A 17,355-nucleotide genomic window follows, 5' to 3' on the forward strand; every position below is an offset into this window, starting at 1 on the left:
CATGTAATACGAAAGACTTGAAAGAAAATGGAGTCGAGCTAGGTATGCTTCTAGCAGAATGAAGACCAGAAATATTTCCCTAGCCCTGTTCTGGAGTTGCTGTGTCCCTCTAAGTCAGCCACTTAATTCATCTGAATGTAATCTGAAGCATGTAGGGACCTCATATTAAAAGGTGTGCTTCAACTGTTGAAAGGAGAGAACTATCACCTGTCTTATTAAGAATGCCCCGGTGGCATGAATTTCTTTGTTAACTCCAGCATGCTTTGGACCTTCAACTGGCCGTGGCAAATATTTTACAATCACTGGTGCACACAGAAAGAAACCAGCAAGTCATGTGTGAAGCTGGTCTCCATGCGCGACTGCTGCAGCGGTGCAGTGCTGCACTGGCTGATGAGGACCACTCGCTGCACCCGCCCCTCCAGCGGATGTTTGAACGATTAGCCTCTCAGGCTCTGGAGCCCATGGTGCTGAGGTCAGTGTGTTCTCTTCTTCACATTCAAATAAGCCACCATTAGTAATGGCCGTTTCTAGAGTCTTGATAGTCAAAGAGTTCTTCCTTTAATAAACATATATTCAGTTATCTGTGGGCAAAACCAAAACACCACAAAAATGGGCAAAATGCCCAAAATATCGTGCTTAGAAACAGATAAATCTAGTTATTAGTAAACAGGATGTTTTTGTCCGTTGGTCATTTCTTCTGCTTGAATCCAGCAAACTCTCACTTCCCTTTAAAAATGAAGTCATGTTATATTTGTATGACTTGCATCTACTTTATAGATAAGAACATTTTATGTGTACGAACTCTTTTAAGAAACACTTTTTAAATTTTAAAATAATTAGAGATTCAGAGGAAGTTGTAAAGGTAGATCAGAGAGATTCTGTGTCCCCATCATCCAGTCTCCCCCAGTGGTTACATCTTATGTAACTACAGTACAGTATCAAAACCAAGAAACGGACATTGGTACGATGTATCCATGTATGCTACAGTTCCCCCATTATTAATCACTTGTGTCAGATTGATGTAACCATCACACAATTAAGATGTCACAAAGATCTCCCCAGTGCTCCCTCTTTATTATCATATCCGCTTCCCTAACCCCCACGGTCTCTAACCCCTAGAAACCACTCTGTTCTCCATCTGCATAATTTTGTCACTTTGCCAATGTTATGTAAATTGAATCATACAGTATATGACCTTTTGTGATTAGCTTTTTTCACTTGTTGTAGTGCCTTTGAGATGCATCTAGATTGTTATGTATCAAGAGTTTGTTTCTTTCTTTTGCTGAGTTGTATTCCATGGTGTGGATATACCTTGCACAGTTTAGCCATTCGAGAAATAGGTATATTTGAATAACCTTTTTTAATATAAGAGAAACAGTGCTCTGTGTTTTAGGGATAAAACAACATTAAAAAAAAAATACTTTCCTTGAAATTACCTAGCCAAACAGATTTAATGTTTAAATCATCTTGTCCCTCCTTAAAAAAATACTCTCATGTATCTTGTCACTTTCAGCCACAACTAAGGAGCCCGCCTACTGCAACCAAGGCCCAGTGTAAATAAATAAATAAATATTTTTTAAAATAAATAAAATAATTCTTTTCTGCTGTTAAAGTACTCCGTTTTCATAAAACTTTTGGAACTTTCTTAAAAATGGTTGGACTCTATTTGTAATTTATATTTTTTAACTGACCCCAAGCTAAGAAAAACCTCTGTGGTTAACATTTGTTAAACAGTATTGTACAGGGCAGTGTGCCAGGCCTTAGTAATACCAAGATGAATGAGACAGTCTCCACTCACTTTGTCACATTATGAATATATTCAGAGACCTAAAGTTTTGAAAACAGCATGGAGATTTTCCCATGATCCTTTTTGATGATCTGCTACTTTAAACGTAGAGAGACTGAATGAGAAAAAGAGACTATCTCATACCTAATACTTGTGTTTTACTAAATAACTTGTACCGCCTACTTAGATAAACAGAGGAAGCAGTGGAAACCAACCATTGGGACATGCTTAGTTTTCACAGTGCATGAATTAGGTGAATGCAAAGGTCACCTGATGGTACAGGCATCTAGCTGCTGACAAGCCATAGATTATGAGCTAATTGTGTATCACACTCTATGTGAAAAACTGGCAAAGGGTACCTGACCTTTAAATATTTGTTTTTTCTGCTGTAGGGAATTGAAACTTCAGAGAAGTATTCTTTTTTTTATTTTTTCCCTTTACATGATGCTGTAAATGACTGCATATAAAGGGCTTCTGTCTTTGTCACCCCTGACAGTTCACTGTATTTCTGCCCGTCACATTCCAGGAGAGCGTGCTCCTCAGGTTTCCTTTGTAACTTTTCACAATACTTGGTGCTCTTTTCACTGCTTGGTGAATTGAAACATAAAATTAGCATTGTATATTATAATAACTGTTCAGATTGCTTTAGTATTTTTAATTAGTCTGTGATAATTCATTAAGTCACATTTTTTGTGTGTTTAGTTTATGAATTACGCGATGTTCCCAATCAAGGAATAACTTTGCTTTGTCTCTTCTTTAGGGAGTTTTTACGTTTGGCAAGTCCATTAAATTGTGGTGCCTGGGACAAAAAACTGCTAAAACAATATAGGGTCCACAAACCAAGTTCACTGAGTTATGAGCCAGAGATGAGAAGTAAGTTGACCTTTGAAGTTCCCTTTTTTTGGTTTATCTTATAAATGAAAATCATGTAGGGGGAGAAAATTATTTCAAGAAGTTCGACTGTAAAAGAAAAGAAAGGGAAGGGTTTGTTGTTGTTGTTTTTCATTTGTTGTTATTTAAATAGAAAAACTAAGATCTCATTGTTTGACTGGAGAAGCGGGCAGATGGGGGTGGCAAAGGAATCAGTGATACAAGCAAGATCCAGAGGAGGTGAGACCTATGTGCAGGATAACCCTTGGCTTGGAAGGGGGAATACCTCTTTCTCAGAAGATCCGTAATTTCTTTACCTTTCTCAATTAGCCTTTGCTGCCTGAACTAGAGTGGTTGACTGGGCTATTCACAGGCTGTGGCTTTGCAGGACAGCTGGTGCAGGAGGACATGGAGGACAGGACATTTAAAATACTAATAAAAGTAGTCGAAGAGAAACACCAAAGAGTATGGGATAGATGGGGGAAAAAGTAAAGTCAAGCAGCTAGTGATAGGCTGGGAGAAAAGGGATCGATCACTGGGCTGGAGAAGAATGGCTAGGCTAAAAAGCAAATGTAGTGAGAGAAAAAGAATGGGTGAACTGGAGGAATGAGGTCGGGTAATGGCAATCAAAATTGGAGCGATGAGACAAGCAGAGAAAAGGACTGTGCCCAAAATTTGGCTCTGGAGTAAAGTAGAGGTAAAGCTCATTGGAGGAAAGGTGATCATAGAAGGGAGGTGTTAGATAGGTTGTTCATGTGGACCTTGAGATCCCCCAGTGCACTGGCAAGAATTAGTACAGGGAAGAGGTGAGAATGAAATGCCAGCAATAGTAGATGGCAGTTTCATAGAGAGGTGTGTGATAGGATTGCTGATGCAGAACCTCCAAGGAAGAGAAGTTTTTGCATTAGGCTGATGCAAGGATGATGGAGAGGGGGGTGTTAGAATGTAGGCACTGCCTACCCATCCGGCATAGACCATGGAGGAGCACCAGATTCCATCCACTCAAGAGCCGTGGGGAAAGTGTATTCTCAATAGAGAGCTCAGATGCCCTGGATTTCCTCCCAGTGTTAATTCTATAGTTTGGTGGGTTTTAACTTTACAATTTATTTTGTCTTGTTGTTAGCCATAGTTAAGGCATCTGTGTTAATGGATTGAAATAACCATTACTAGTGAAGCAGGAAAGAATGGAACCTAGAAGAGTAGAATGCCTGTTCTTCAAGCATATAGTAATCATTTAGTTCAACCTTTTTTTTTTTTTTCAGGTGAGAATCAAAAGAGATTAAACAACCTTCAACCATTATTTCAACCTTACTATTTCCTCCTACAATTTATTGTCAGTGATTAGTGAATACTGTGTTTTGGAAACACTAAGATCTTTTGAGTTCCAACACAGTTTTATTGGAAAACAGTATTTCAGTTTTTCTTATCAATTAATATACATCCCCTGCATGTATATATTTTTGTTGTTGTTGTTGTTTTTGTACTTTACACAGTTCCTGAGAATTGACAAAAAATAGTTCCTTTCTCTAAGAATATTGAAATATTTTTATGGTTGCCTGACTGCTTAGCACACTTAAGAGGGAAATAATTAAATTCATGTGGTTTATCTTGAGAGGGAATATCTTCTCCATTATATTTATAACGTATTCCTGAAAGAATAGAACAGCTTGCTTAAATTTTATTTTTTTGTTCTTAAAATCATTACCATTTGCATGCATATAGGAATTTTTAAATTCAAGTATTTTGGTGATCACTTGTCTAATTTTAATAGCTACAAGGGAAGAATTAAAAATGGGGAGAAAATGGGAGAAGCAAGTTTCTGCTATTTAGCTCCGATTTTTTTTAATAAGAAAGATGACCTGTTTCTTTCCATGATAATACTTCTCAAATATTTTGTTTTCTTCTCAAAGAGAAATAACAAATTACTTTGTAAAATGAAAGTATAGTCTGGTTTTTATAAACATCATTAAGTGTAGCTTATAATTAAATTTTACTGTAGCAGTGGCTTGGATAGGGGTCATTGGTGATTTTTATTCTTTTTCTATCTGATCTTTACTTGCACTCTGTAGTTTCCAACATTTCTGCAATGTGTTTATTACTTTAGTAATAAATATAAAGTAAAAACATATGCTATGTAAGTTCTTAAGTGAACATAAAGTACATTAAAACTGGATAATAGCTTTGGAGTTTAAAAATAAAATTATTGTATATATTGAAACTGAAGAGTAGTATTTAAAATTAATCAGCCTTGTTAAAGTCACTATTTTAGAAATCTATATGATATTTTTCCCAAGAGATTTTCTTTGACTTACAGGTAGTATGATCACATCTATGGAAGGTCTGGGTTCTGATAATGTCTTCAGCTTACATGAAGATAACCATTACCGCATAAGCAAGAGCCTAGTGAAATCCGCAGAAGGAAGTACTGTACCCCTGACCAGGGTGAAGTGCCTGGTCTCCATGACAACCCCACATGACATCAGACTTCATGGGTCATCAGTTACTCCGACTTTTGTTGAATTTGACACATCCCTTGAAGGGTTTGGGTAAGAAGTTTGCCAGGTAGCCAAGCTATTGTGTTTCATGCCTCAGTCTTGCCTTTGAGAAATAGATCTTTGGTTTTAAATCTACTTGATTAAAATTTAGTATATGCTATATATTTTCAAATGATTGAGTTCCTTGAGCATGTTAAGATTTGTGGATTTAATTGTTTTAAATTATTTATTATGCTAAATAAGTTGATATGGTATAGGAGTCAGCAATCTAAGGTGCACGGTCCAAATCTGTTTTTGTAAATTCTCTTTTTTTCTTTTTTTGTAAATAAAGTTTCATGGTAACATAGCCACATTAATTTATGTATATGTATTATCTATGGCTGCTTTCATGCTAGACTGCAAAGTCATGATGGAGGCTATCTGGTCTGCAAAGCATAAAATATTTATGCTCTGGCCCGCTCTAGAAAATGTTTGTCAACCTCTGATTTAGTACAATAAGTTACAGATAATATGCAAATTAAAATTAGATTAAAAGCTCTTTGGCTGAGTTTTGTCCTTTTTTCTCTCAAATTACTTAACTTAGTATCTTATACATTATAAGTATTAGTATTTTATACATTATAAGTATTCAGTTACCATCACATTAAATGAATAAATACTTTGAAGTGGCAGAAAAAACTTTAATAGCAGAAGTAACAAATAAAGAATCTAGGGAGTTCCCTGGTGACCTAGTGGTTAAGATTCCTGGCTTTCACTGCCTTCGCCCAGGTTCAATCTGTGGTTGGGGAACTGAGATCCCATAAGCTACATGGCCAAAAACAAAAAGAGAGAGAGATTCTCCTCTGCTTATAAAAAATAAGTTTAAAAAGTTCTATAATAAAGTATATTAATCATTTAAAAAAAAGAATCTATAGTGAATCTAGAAGAGTATATTTATAAAGTCTGTCAGCCTCAAAATGGACATAAATGCTAAGAGAAAAAGCCTATGTCTGTACTGGTTGTTTGTGGGATTCTTCTACATTGATCTAAAACTATAAATTGTATTTTAAGAACATTGTCGTGGGTTAGTATCGAACAATGAATTAAAACATATTTGGGACTGGGCAAAACTAATCAGGACAGTGTAACAGAGGAGAGTGACTCACTAGAAAGGGGCACAGGGGAATTTTTCTGTGGTGATGAAAAATTTCCAATGTCTTGAACAAGGTTATACTTTGGTGCATTTTACCACGTGCAAATTATAGTATGATTTTTTTTAATTTAAATTTTTAAAAATGGAGATTTTTTAAATACATCTTTTGGTATTCTCACACAATTGAAAGAAGGGAAGGACTTTGTTAGGCATCCAGACTTATTCCATGATCTCTTATCTCTGGTTACCCTTAAATAATGGTAGTTTATTTCACTGTGGTAAGTACATAGTAATAAGAGAAGAAAACAGTTGCTCTCTAACATGTACGTTTTCTTTTCTTTTAATAGCTGCCTGTTCCTACCCAGTTTGGCCCCTCATAATGCCCCTACAAACAATGCCGTCACAACAGGTCTTACCGATGGGGCCGTGGTCAGTGGCATTGGTTCCGGTAAATATTACTTTCTCTGCTTATGAGATTCTTTTTTTTTTTTTTTTTACAGTAGATTATATTTTATTTAGAGATTTTGCTTTTCTTGGCATCTTTTTAAAATATAAATCTGAGTCAACACAAACTCTTTCATTGTTATTTTTCTATTTTCACTTTAGGTGAAAGATTCTTCCCTCCTCCATCTGGCTTAAGCTACTCCAGCTGGTTTTGCATTGAACATTTCAGTTCTCCTCCAAATAACCACCCTGTCAGACTTCTTACTATTGTTCGCCGAGCGAATTCTACTGAGCAGCATTATGTGTGCCTTGCCATAGTTCTATCAGCAAAAGACCGATCGCTGATTGTCTCCACCAAAGAGGAACTACTCCAAAACTATGGTCAGTATCTGTCTTTTTCTTTTTGCTTCTTGTGCCTAGTAAAAGTAACAAACTTCATTTTAATGGTGGGTTTTAAGGTCCAGCTGGTAATTCTTTTCTAATTTAAATTATTACAGAATAGAACAGGTTATATAAAATCTTGAATATTGTTTACCAGTGAAATTTTAAGGCACCTTCACTTTCAAAAGAGACTTAGATAGAAAACAGTGGAGAGAATTCCTAAAATAAGGATTCATCTCTACTTGCCAAGAAATCACAGCTTTTGCTAGGAATGCAGGATGCTTGTTTAATATATTTTAGTAGGGATTTTCATTGGCTGTGAATTCTGCTTAACTAATGAATATTCATTGAGCACCTGCCTACCATATGTGCCACTCTGTGCTAGACACAATAACATTTTAATTACTTTATTCATCACTTACCTTCAAGACTTAATACACTCCATTTAATAATCCTAATTCCCTAATTCCCTCCAATATGCCATAATGTTATGTTACTATACAATAGAACTTCAAACTCAAGGCATTCATGAATATCTTCCTAAATGATATAAGTAACGTAAAATAGAAATCTCAGTTCACTTAATTTTCTTTGCTCTGGATGTAAGCATTTGTGTATGTATGTATATATATATATATGTACCTCTTTTTTATCATCTGACTTTGTCTTTTAACTGACTAAATAAAATAATAGCACATATTGCTTCCCCTGTGGTTGGCATTCACATATTAATTGAATATGAATGTTAGCTCCTCAGTTTGATTGTAAGGCTTTTTGTCTTACTTAGTGTTCTTCATCATGACCAGCACAGAGTTAGGCATCAATACAGTAAGTGCTTTAAAATCCTAGTGGATACTTTATTTGCCCATTTTGTGGCATTTGATCCTATTGATGTTTTCTTCCTGATTAAAACTATCTGCAGTCTTCAATTTGAGATACCCATTCCTTGTTCTTTCACTATTTCTCTGACCTCTCTTGCAATTCCTTTCAACAGCTTTCTCTTCCATCTTCCCCTTAAAATTAGTATTCTTCAAGCTCTTATGTTTAGTCTTTGTACTCAACCTGTTCTTCATGAGAAAATGTCAATTTCTTTTAGCATTAGGTCTTTTTACCCTCAGGGACTCTGAAGTTAAAAAATTCTGATATGTCTGTGTCCCAGGCTTTGTCCTCATATTTTCAACTGCATATTAGATACCTTAATATGAATAATCCTCCTGAAAAAATTCAAACTGTAATATTTGTTCTTAAAATCTGTATCTCCTTCTATTTTCCTGTCTTGGTAAATGACACCCTCACTAGCAGTTATCCCATCTAGAAACCTCAAGTCATCCTTGAAAATACCACCCCTTCTGCTAAGTCTTACTGTATTATGCCTCCTTAACATGTCTTGAATCTTCCTTTCCTCCCTACGTCCCCTGTCATAGCCTTTGTTTAATATTCTTTATCACTTATCTGGATTTCATAGATTTTAATTCTTTGTTTTTGTCTGTCTACCTTACTAGAACTCTTAAGTTCCCACACACAGTGTTATTATCTTTGTAATCTAGGCCCTGCCACCAAAAATAGTGCCTAGCATATATTAGGCCCACAGATATTACCTAGAAGTATAAATGAATGAATCAGAAGAAGGAAAGATAAAGAAAAAAAAACACAGATGACTTGAAAGGGAAATAATGAGAAAAGTGAATAATAATGGAGAATTTGGAAAGAAGATAGAATTTCATGGAAAAGTTAGGATTAGATCTAGGGATATTTCAACAAAAAGTGTTTTCTAACTATATCGTTTTCACTAAATGTAATTTTCAAGACTACGATAGTATGTGTATGACTAGAAATTATAGTAACATATACCTTAGTAATACAAACGATGTTACTATTACAAGCATCCGTCCTCTGAACAACTGTAGTCCATTAAGATGCCTAGGTAACTAAGAGCTGTCAGAAACCAGTTGGCCCACCAAATATCCTGACACACCACTGAATGCTGGGTATATCTTAGTTTAAGCCTGAGTCAGAATGTGAAGCTCTCAGAAAATTTTTATAAGTAATATCTTCTACAGTTCTCAAGAAGAGTAAGTCTAATAACCAGGGAAGGGAGAGGGAACAGTTCTTGGTTTCACCCATAACCCTTTTATCTTTTCATTCTCATCCCTTGGTCCATAACACTAGACCTTTCAAAGCTATTTGACCCTGCTTTTTGCCTAGTTTATTCAAGTCTCTTCCTAATTAGGTCACCTATGGATAGGATGCTGTCTTTGTAGTGGTCTTAACTCATCAGTAGATGTATCTTCTGAATTGTCATTTAAAAATATAATCTTGGGGGACTTCCCTGGTGGCACAGTGGTTAAGAATCCACCTGCCAATTCAGGGGACATGGGTTCGATCCCTGATCCAGGAAGATCCCACATGCCGTGGATCAACTAAGCCCATGCGCCACAACTACTGAGCCTGTGCTCTAGAGCCCGTGAGCCACAACTACTGAGCCTGTGTGCCACAACTACTGAAGCCCGCACACCTAGAGCCCATGCTTTGCAACAAGAGAAGCCACCGCAATGAGAAGCCCGCACACCGCAACAAAGAATAGCCCCCGCTCGCCACAACTAGAGGAAGCCCGAGCACAGCAACGAAGACCCAACGCAGCCAAAAATTAATTAACTAATTAATTAATTAAAAAATAATAATAATCTTGGCATTTCAGTATATGCAAATATTAAGATTCCAGAAGTAGGATATTTTATTTGTAATTCTTTCTTCAAATAATTTAAACTTTTAATTTTCAGTATATTGTATGTGCTTGTACTGAAAACCGGTGGGTCTGCTTTAAGATACATGGTTAACATAAGCTCTTTTTAAAAATTTTTCTTGGGGTGGGGGAAGGAATGAATTTTTAACATCTGGATTTCTGCTGCTGTCCCACCTTCTCTCGAATTCTTATTAAAGATAAATTAATTTTTAACTATCTTAACATTAAGTTAATACTTAACCCATTATTTCCTGGCATGATTTGGCAACATACAGGGTAGCAGAGACAAGCCAGATTAGAGTCAAGAGTGATTGCAAATGTTAGCAAATCACCAGAGTTGTCAGGTAAAGCAGGAAACTTGGACCAAAAAAATACCTTTCCACTCCATAAATCACCTCCTTACTACCAGCTATTGTTAGACAAGGGTCAGGGCAGTACAACCACAAATTAAAAACAGATAGTTGCCCCCTTGTATCATTGAGAGCATAAAGCAAGAATAAAATTTTTAATTTTCTTGGTTGTTTTTCTAACCAGTGCTATAATCAAATGCATCTCAAACTAGGATTTTAAAAGACCTTTTATAACAGACCATGACAGGTAATAATCAACGAATCTCTTTTTGTTGTCTATTGTAACTTTACTTTACTGTCTATTTTATTTTATTTATTTTTTATTTCATTAGTTATTATAACTTTATTTGATTATAACTATATGTATCTTGAACAGAACAAAGCACAATGTATCCTAGGTTTTAGGTGAAGTGATTGAATGAATAGGGTATTTTCATTTACATCATCATCATATTATTTTAACATAGAGTCAAAGTCTAGATATGAATAATTGTTAGAATGAGGATGATGTTAAGTTTTTAATTTCTTTCCCCTCTTCATTGTAGTTGATGATTTTAGTGAAGAATCCTCTTTTTATGAGATTCTGCCATGCTGCGCTCGCTTCCGCTGTGGAGAACTGATCATTGAGGGACAGTGGCATCATCTGGTTCTGGTGATGAGCAAAGGGATGCTGAAGAACAGCACTGCAGCCCTCTACATTGATGGACAGCTTGTCAGCACCGTGAAGGTGAGCGTACTCGTGCTTATAAATCTCAACCTGCTTTTATAAGATAGTTTAGGGGTGGGTGTGCTTGCCTGTATGTGTGTTTGCAGGGTTGTTGTTTTAAATTGCCGTCTTAATTTTAAGTTGACCTCCGGTACCCATTTAAACAATATGTGACAGTCATGTGGCTGGTTAATTCAAGTCACTTTATTAGGAAAGACTCGAAAGGAGGGGTTACAGGGTACTAAAGATGTTAGTGAATATGTCAGTGCTTGAGCCAGATTGTTAAATGCTTTTTCACCAGAGAGAAACCAGTTGGATGGTTGGAAACCAGATGGATGCCTAAATTAAATAAATTATGAACACAGTATTTTGTCACTTCATTGTTATTACTGTATGCAGTCCAGTAGACTCTGTGCCCCTTTAGAGCTGGAACTGTTTTTATTCATCCTTGTTTTCAGATCACCCAGATTAGTCCCTGATAATAATAGTAATAAGGTGTTCCCTTATTGTTTGTTGAATAAATGAATGTATAAATATTACTCTAGATAGCTGTACTACAGTATTCAGAGGAGAGGCAAGAGAATTAAAGCAACCAGTAAAGAATCAGAAGTTCCTTTTGTGAATCAGAATGAATGCTACTAGTTACTTTCTAACGAATTGAGCTAGCAAGCTCTTAAAATTCTTTAACTTCTAAAAGATGGTATCCATTTTTATAGTGATATCACTTAAAAGAAGCAGCAAAGGTCTACCTTTTGTGTGAATTGAAGTTTAAAAAGCAGTGAAATGGGCAGCCTTTTTGAATACATTTCCTTCCTTAATGATATTTTATTGTGACATTGTGTTTCAGTATGATAAACCCTAAAATGAACTCTGGGAATAGTCATTTATTTTCTTTGTATACAGGATTGCATTTGAAATGGGCTTGTAGATTCTTTAGTAGGTTGCTCCTTCATTATTTTTAGTATCATTGAAAATAAAAGTGTCCTCAACTTCTAGAATTGAGAGGTAGGAGATTTATTATTAATATATTTACATCGTCATCATTACTGTGCCTGTGAGAAGTCACAGTCCTGTGAAACCAACTTTAGGTCACATGTTGCTCTTCATACTCATACTGTTAACATCACAGGGAGTTGTTCTTTAATATATGGAATAATAGATATGATCTGAAGCTAGGACAGTGTTACGACAAAACAATCTATGGGAATGTTACTCATTCTGTCAAGTGATGAAAGCTGCCTGTACTTCAGGAAGCAACTTGAGTTCCTAACCTCTTACACTCTAATTATATATTTATTGTAATGAAGCATCTTGTCTGTGTAATTTCAAATCTGAGAATATATTTTTCACTGAGATTAAACCGTGTGTGTGTAAATTATAACATAGACTATTTGTCTAATACTTTTATAGCCCTTTACCCATTGTAAAACACTTTGCATGAACAATTTTATTTAACAGACTCACACTGAAGGTATCAGAACTAATTTCAAGACTGCCTGAATATCATAGTTGGAAAGCTGTTTTTATATCAACCTGAAAATTTCATAGCAACATCGTTAATTTGGTATGCAAACCAACCAGATAGTAACAGAATCCCTATAGTTGACTGTCGCCCTTTCCAGCGTTAGGTAGTTTATCTGTATTACAGAGTTGGATTACAAATTTCCAACTTGCTGATCGGGTTCTAGAATCTTGGCCTGCCCTTATGTTTCTCTGCTCAACAGCTTTTGTACATTCATAAAGTTGTATGGCCTTGGGATAATGAAAATATACACAAAAAGTGGTTATTTTCGTGGTGAAAGTGTTTTGGGTTGAATTTCACACATTTGCTTTCATTTTCTTTATAGCTGCATTATGTTCACAGTACTCCCGGGGGCTCAGGCTCTGCCAATCCTCCGGTGGTTAGCACAGTCTATGCATACATTGGTACTCCGCCTGCCCAACGCCAAATTGCTTCATTGGTTTGGCGCTTGGGACCCACGCACTTTCTAGAAGAAGTTTTACCTCCTTCAAATGTTACTACCATTTATGAACTAGGACCAAATTATGTTGGAAGCTTTCAGGCCGTATGTATGCCATGTGAGTAACATATTCTTTGTTCATATAGTTGTATAAAACTTAACTCCTGTGTTATAGATGCTGCATGAATAAGTGCATATGTGTAGATTAGGTTATACATTACATTTATCCAAAAAAAGGGCCTTCTCCACTTTTCTTCAGCATGATACTATTGACCACTCACTCCTATTCAAAATGCTCTCCTCCACTGGTCATCCTATGCCTATGCTTTCTTGTTTCTTGTCTTCATGCCTAGTCACTAGTTTTCCAGTTTCTCTTGTTGGCTCCAAGATGTGGGTATATACTTTCTAACAGTCTAACCCCAGCCTTCTTCTCTCTGTCATTTCTCCTATTACATGAAGCAGTTTAAAGTATATCTACTCTGGTTAAAGGAAAGAAAGATGGGTCTAGAAAACACACACGTGTATTCTTTAGGTTAGACCAGTTAATATCAGTTTTCCTCATCTCTTTCTGCAGTCCACTCCTGTTATCCTTTCTCCCAAAAGGAATTTAGAATCAGAGAGTTGATGTTAAGCTACAGTTCCTTTGTAGTACTCTTTCCAAATGATGTCTTCCATTCCCTTGTTCTCATTCTGCCAAAGTTCTCAGAAGAGTTGGGACAAATATGTTGTAAATGGTCATAATCTTATGGCTAAGTAATTTCTCTTTCACTCAGGTTCTTGATTCAGATAGTGTCTGATAATAGCTAACACTGACTGAGCACTTAATGTGTGCTGAGTAAGTTAATATGCATGAAGGACATAGCTGCTCTGAGCCCTTCACAAGTATTTATTCATCACCTCAAAACACTGGGACTTAGGGGGCTGTTGTTTTCATCCCCATTTTACAGATGAGGAAACTGAGGTGCAGCGATGTACAGGTCACACAGCTTTTAAGCGATAAAGCAGAGGTTCAAACTTAAACCATCTCGCTTTAAAACTACTTTGCCATGTTGTCTGGAAGAATAAAGAGAGGCATATATGAGGGCTCTCATTGGGAAGGAGACCTAGTGCTACAAAGCTGATAGACATTCCACTCATTTTCATTCCCTTGTTCCTTGGAACCAAGGGGAAGTGTTTTGTGATTTGTTTGGTTAACAGTTAAAACTCTTCCTCTTCCTTTACATTATGCTGTATATTAAGTATATTTTAAGAGTAAAACTTAGGATGTAAAGCTTTATGACTGGATGCTTTTCCTTATCTTCTAATTAAAGAAATAAATGAAGAGCTGGAAACTAAATAAAACAGTTTTTGAATTTAGCTCCCTTGTTCCACTTCAAAAGATTTTCAAGGCTACCCATTTAAAAATGATAATAAGAATTAAAAAGTTGTGTTAGGATCAGGAGAAAAACTGACGATTTTGAAAAGGATTACTCTTCTTTTGAAGGTAAAGATGCAAAATCCGAAGGTGTGGTCCCGTCCCCTGTGTCATTAGTACCAGAGGAAAAGGTGTCATTTGGCCTTTATGCACTGTCTGTGTCCGCCCTAACAGTGGCAAGAATCCGGAAAGTGTACAACAAGTTGGACAGCAAAGCGATTGCTAAACAGGTAAGCAGATTGATTCCCCAGTGGGCTGCTGCAGATTCTCACTGGGAAGATGTTCCAGAGCTTCCTTCTGGGCACCACACAAGTATGAGTGGTTGCTAAAAACAATGCCTTTCATACATTGTTTCGGTTTATTTGCCTTTGAATTTAAGCCAAAACATATCTAGATATTTAGTTTAATTTGGAAGAGTGAGAATTCAAGTGCATAGTTTATATTAATTCTTATATTTTTATTGGCAATTAAGAAATCAAACTTTAGGAAACTAAAGGAAACAATTGCTATTTTTAAGGCTGTAATTTTTTTCTGGATAACCTACTAAATGCCGGGCACCATTTTGTTCATGACATAGCAGTAGATAAAGAGAAAATCACTGCCTTTATTAAGGTTCTTAACATTCTAGTGGAAGAGGCATACGATAATAACTAAAGAAATAACCTGATCATAGAGTATGTTAGAAGATGAAGAGTGCTATGTAGAAAAATAAAGCAGGAAAGGTGAGAGAAAGAAGCTTATAGTTTTAAGTAGGATGGTCAGAGGAGGCCTCACTGAGAAGGTGAAATTGGAGCAGCCTTTTGAAAGAGATGAGGCAGCAAAGCATGAGAATATGGAGAATAAGATGCATGTATGGGCAGGTGGGGTTTGCATTCCAGCAATACAAGTGTTAAGGCCCTGAGGAAAGTGCATGCCTGCCACAGAGGCAGGTGTGGCTAAACAAAACAAGAGAAGGCCTGTGGGGTAGACGAGGCAAAAGTAGAGTCACTTTTTCTGATATGGAGAAAACTATAGGAAGAGTAGTTGAGGGGTGGGGGAGGTATTGAGAATTAAGTTTTGCAAAAGTTTGAGAAGCATATTAGACATCTTGCGGGGGGGACATCATTGGAAATATGAATCTGAGTTCAGGGGAGAGGTTCGAATGCCACGGGTGTTCATAGGTGGTGTTAAGGCCACAAGACTGGGTACACTTACCAAAGAGTAGATGGAGATGGAGATGAGGAAAGGTTTACAGACGGAGACCTGGGACATTCCAGTGTGACAGCGTTGGGAAGATGATGCAGAAAAGACTACAGAGCCAGCAAGAATGGAGAAAAACTAGGAGAATCTGGTGTTGTAGAAGTCTTATTCACTGTGGCAGATGTGTTAGAGCAGTCAGAAAGATGAAGGCTGGCCATCGGGTTTAGGAAGGTGGAAGTCATCAGTGAGCTTGACAAGACGTTTTGGCTGATTAGAGGAGGCAAAGCTAAGGGGAAGGAAATCAAGAGGCTGGAAGGGAAAGGATTTGGGAACAGTAAGTATTGACGAGCTCTTGTGCAGAGGTTTGCCTGTGAATATATATATATATATAAAATCTTCTAAGGAATATTAACTACATAAATTTATTCTACCGCTAACAACAGAATTAAGTCTATGCCTTATATTTGCTTTAAAAGCACATTGTGTATGTATGTGCAAAATTTAACATTTATTTTGTGTACAGGGCATGTTTTATCCATAAACTTTTGGATAATCTATGTGACATTTACTTGGCTGTGGAGTAAAGCAAGTATTATATTCACCAATCAGAAATACTGTGAGGCAGCGAGTGATGAGAACCTTTAAACCACAGCAGAGTCTCATTCAGAAGGACTCCTGAGGCTGTTTCCCAAGACCCCCTCACCATCTTTCTCTCAGTAGACTGTATTTAACTGAGTCTACTCAGGTACCTCTGAGTTTCCACACCTTTGGAAGTATTTGCACATTTAAAAAAAAAAAGAATACTCATGTTTTTAATATTCTGTTACGGAGAGAGAGAAAAGATATGTTCCCCATCATGTTCTTTTTTCTTTTCTAGTCAAAATGTTCAGACTGTTCCTGTATAGTTACATTTTTCCCTTTCCTATTCTTCAGTTAGGCATCTCCTCCCATGAGAATGCCACTCCTGTGAAGTTGATACACAACTCAGCAGGGCATCTTAATGGACCAGCACGGACAATTGGGGCTACTCTGATTGGATACTTGGGTGAGTCAAATTGCCTTTGTCTTTCAGACTTCTTTATTTGCCTTCACATCCGCGTTCACTTTCTTCACTTGAGTGTGGTGTTTAAGTTCATATTCGATAGTGCTGACCTGTAGTGTTCTTACAATATTTAGAGATCAATGTCAATCCCAAACTCCAGTCAGCTTTAAAAATTATAATCTTTTATAAAATTCCATTAACTTTTCCCCTCTTTTGTCAACACTGATGAGCACTGACTGTATACTTCTACATAATTTCAAGGTAAAGGTCACACTACATTTAGGGACAGATGTAAAGACTTGGAAATGCTGATCATTGCTATTGTTACATGGTTTGGTGCTGCAGTGGTGACACTCATGGTGCTTTTTATTTGGAAATGAGCTAGAAATAAGAGCTTCAGAGTAGGAGCACTGTGGATCCAACTATAATAGAAGTCAGAGCTGCAGAGCCTCTTACCCGATGTCTGCTTAGAAAGAATTGATTGTTTTGGTTAGATAGAATTTTGAGACATAACCCAATCAGACCATCTAAAATTCAGAACTAGCAATTATGTATTTTAGTGTGCAAATCAGTACAGAATATTGGTTCCTTTTAAAATAAACAAAAAGTGTTGTGCTGGTCAGCGTCCTACATGTTTATCAGGCGATTATTATTGTCCCAGCAATGTGCACATCGCTTAACTTTGTTTTTCTTTTTTGGCTATGTTGCATTGATAAAAGTTTCCTTTATGCTAAGGCACATGGTAGTTTTTCTTTTTTCAATTCAGCAAATATTTACTGAGCACTGCTCTGTGTCCTTTGCAAAAATACAGCGGCACTGTGGTATAGTAGAAAGAGCAGTGAATGAAGAGTT

The 17,355-nt window shown here is 36.6% G+C and overlaps 1 protein-coding gene across 6 annotated transcripts in view; it reads left to right on the top strand.

Annotated features, from left to right (window-relative positions):
* Nucleotides 1–17,355, top strand: part of WDFY3 (WD repeat and FYVE domain containing 3) — a 272,029-nt gene that overhangs the window by 155,794 nt on the left and 98,880 nt on the right. For all 6 annotated transcript variants that reach the window (XM_068542705.1, XM_068542706.1, XM_068542707.1 and 3 more), the window contains 9 exons: nucleotides 258–472; nucleotides 2,547–2,659; nucleotides 4,971–5,202; nucleotides 6,631–6,731; nucleotides 6,890–7,108; nucleotides 10,747–10,928; nucleotides 12,755–12,986; nucleotides 14,352–14,512; nucleotides 16,395–16,506. In XM_068542705.1, coding sequence (XP_068398806.1) covers nucleotides 258–472; nucleotides 2,547–2,659; nucleotides 4,971–5,202; nucleotides 6,631–6,731; nucleotides 6,890–7,108; nucleotides 10,747–10,928; nucleotides 12,755–12,986; nucleotides 14,352–14,512; nucleotides 16,395–16,506 — 1,567 coding nt within the window. The remainder of the gene's footprint in view (nucleotides 1–257; nucleotides 473–2,546; nucleotides 2,660–4,970; nucleotides 5,203–6,630; nucleotides 6,732–6,889; nucleotides 7,109–10,746; nucleotides 10,929–12,754; nucleotides 12,987–14,351; nucleotides 14,513–16,394; nucleotides 16,507–17,355) is intronic.

The sequence above is a fragment of the Eschrichtius robustus genome, chromosome 4, assembly GCF_028021215.1.
Source record: "Eschrichtius robustus isolate mEscRob2 chromosome 4, mEscRob2.pri, whole genome shotgun sequence".
NCBI classification, from domain to species: domain Eukaryota; kingdom Metazoa; phylum Chordata; class Mammalia; order Artiodactyla; family Eschrichtiidae; genus Eschrichtius; species Eschrichtius robustus.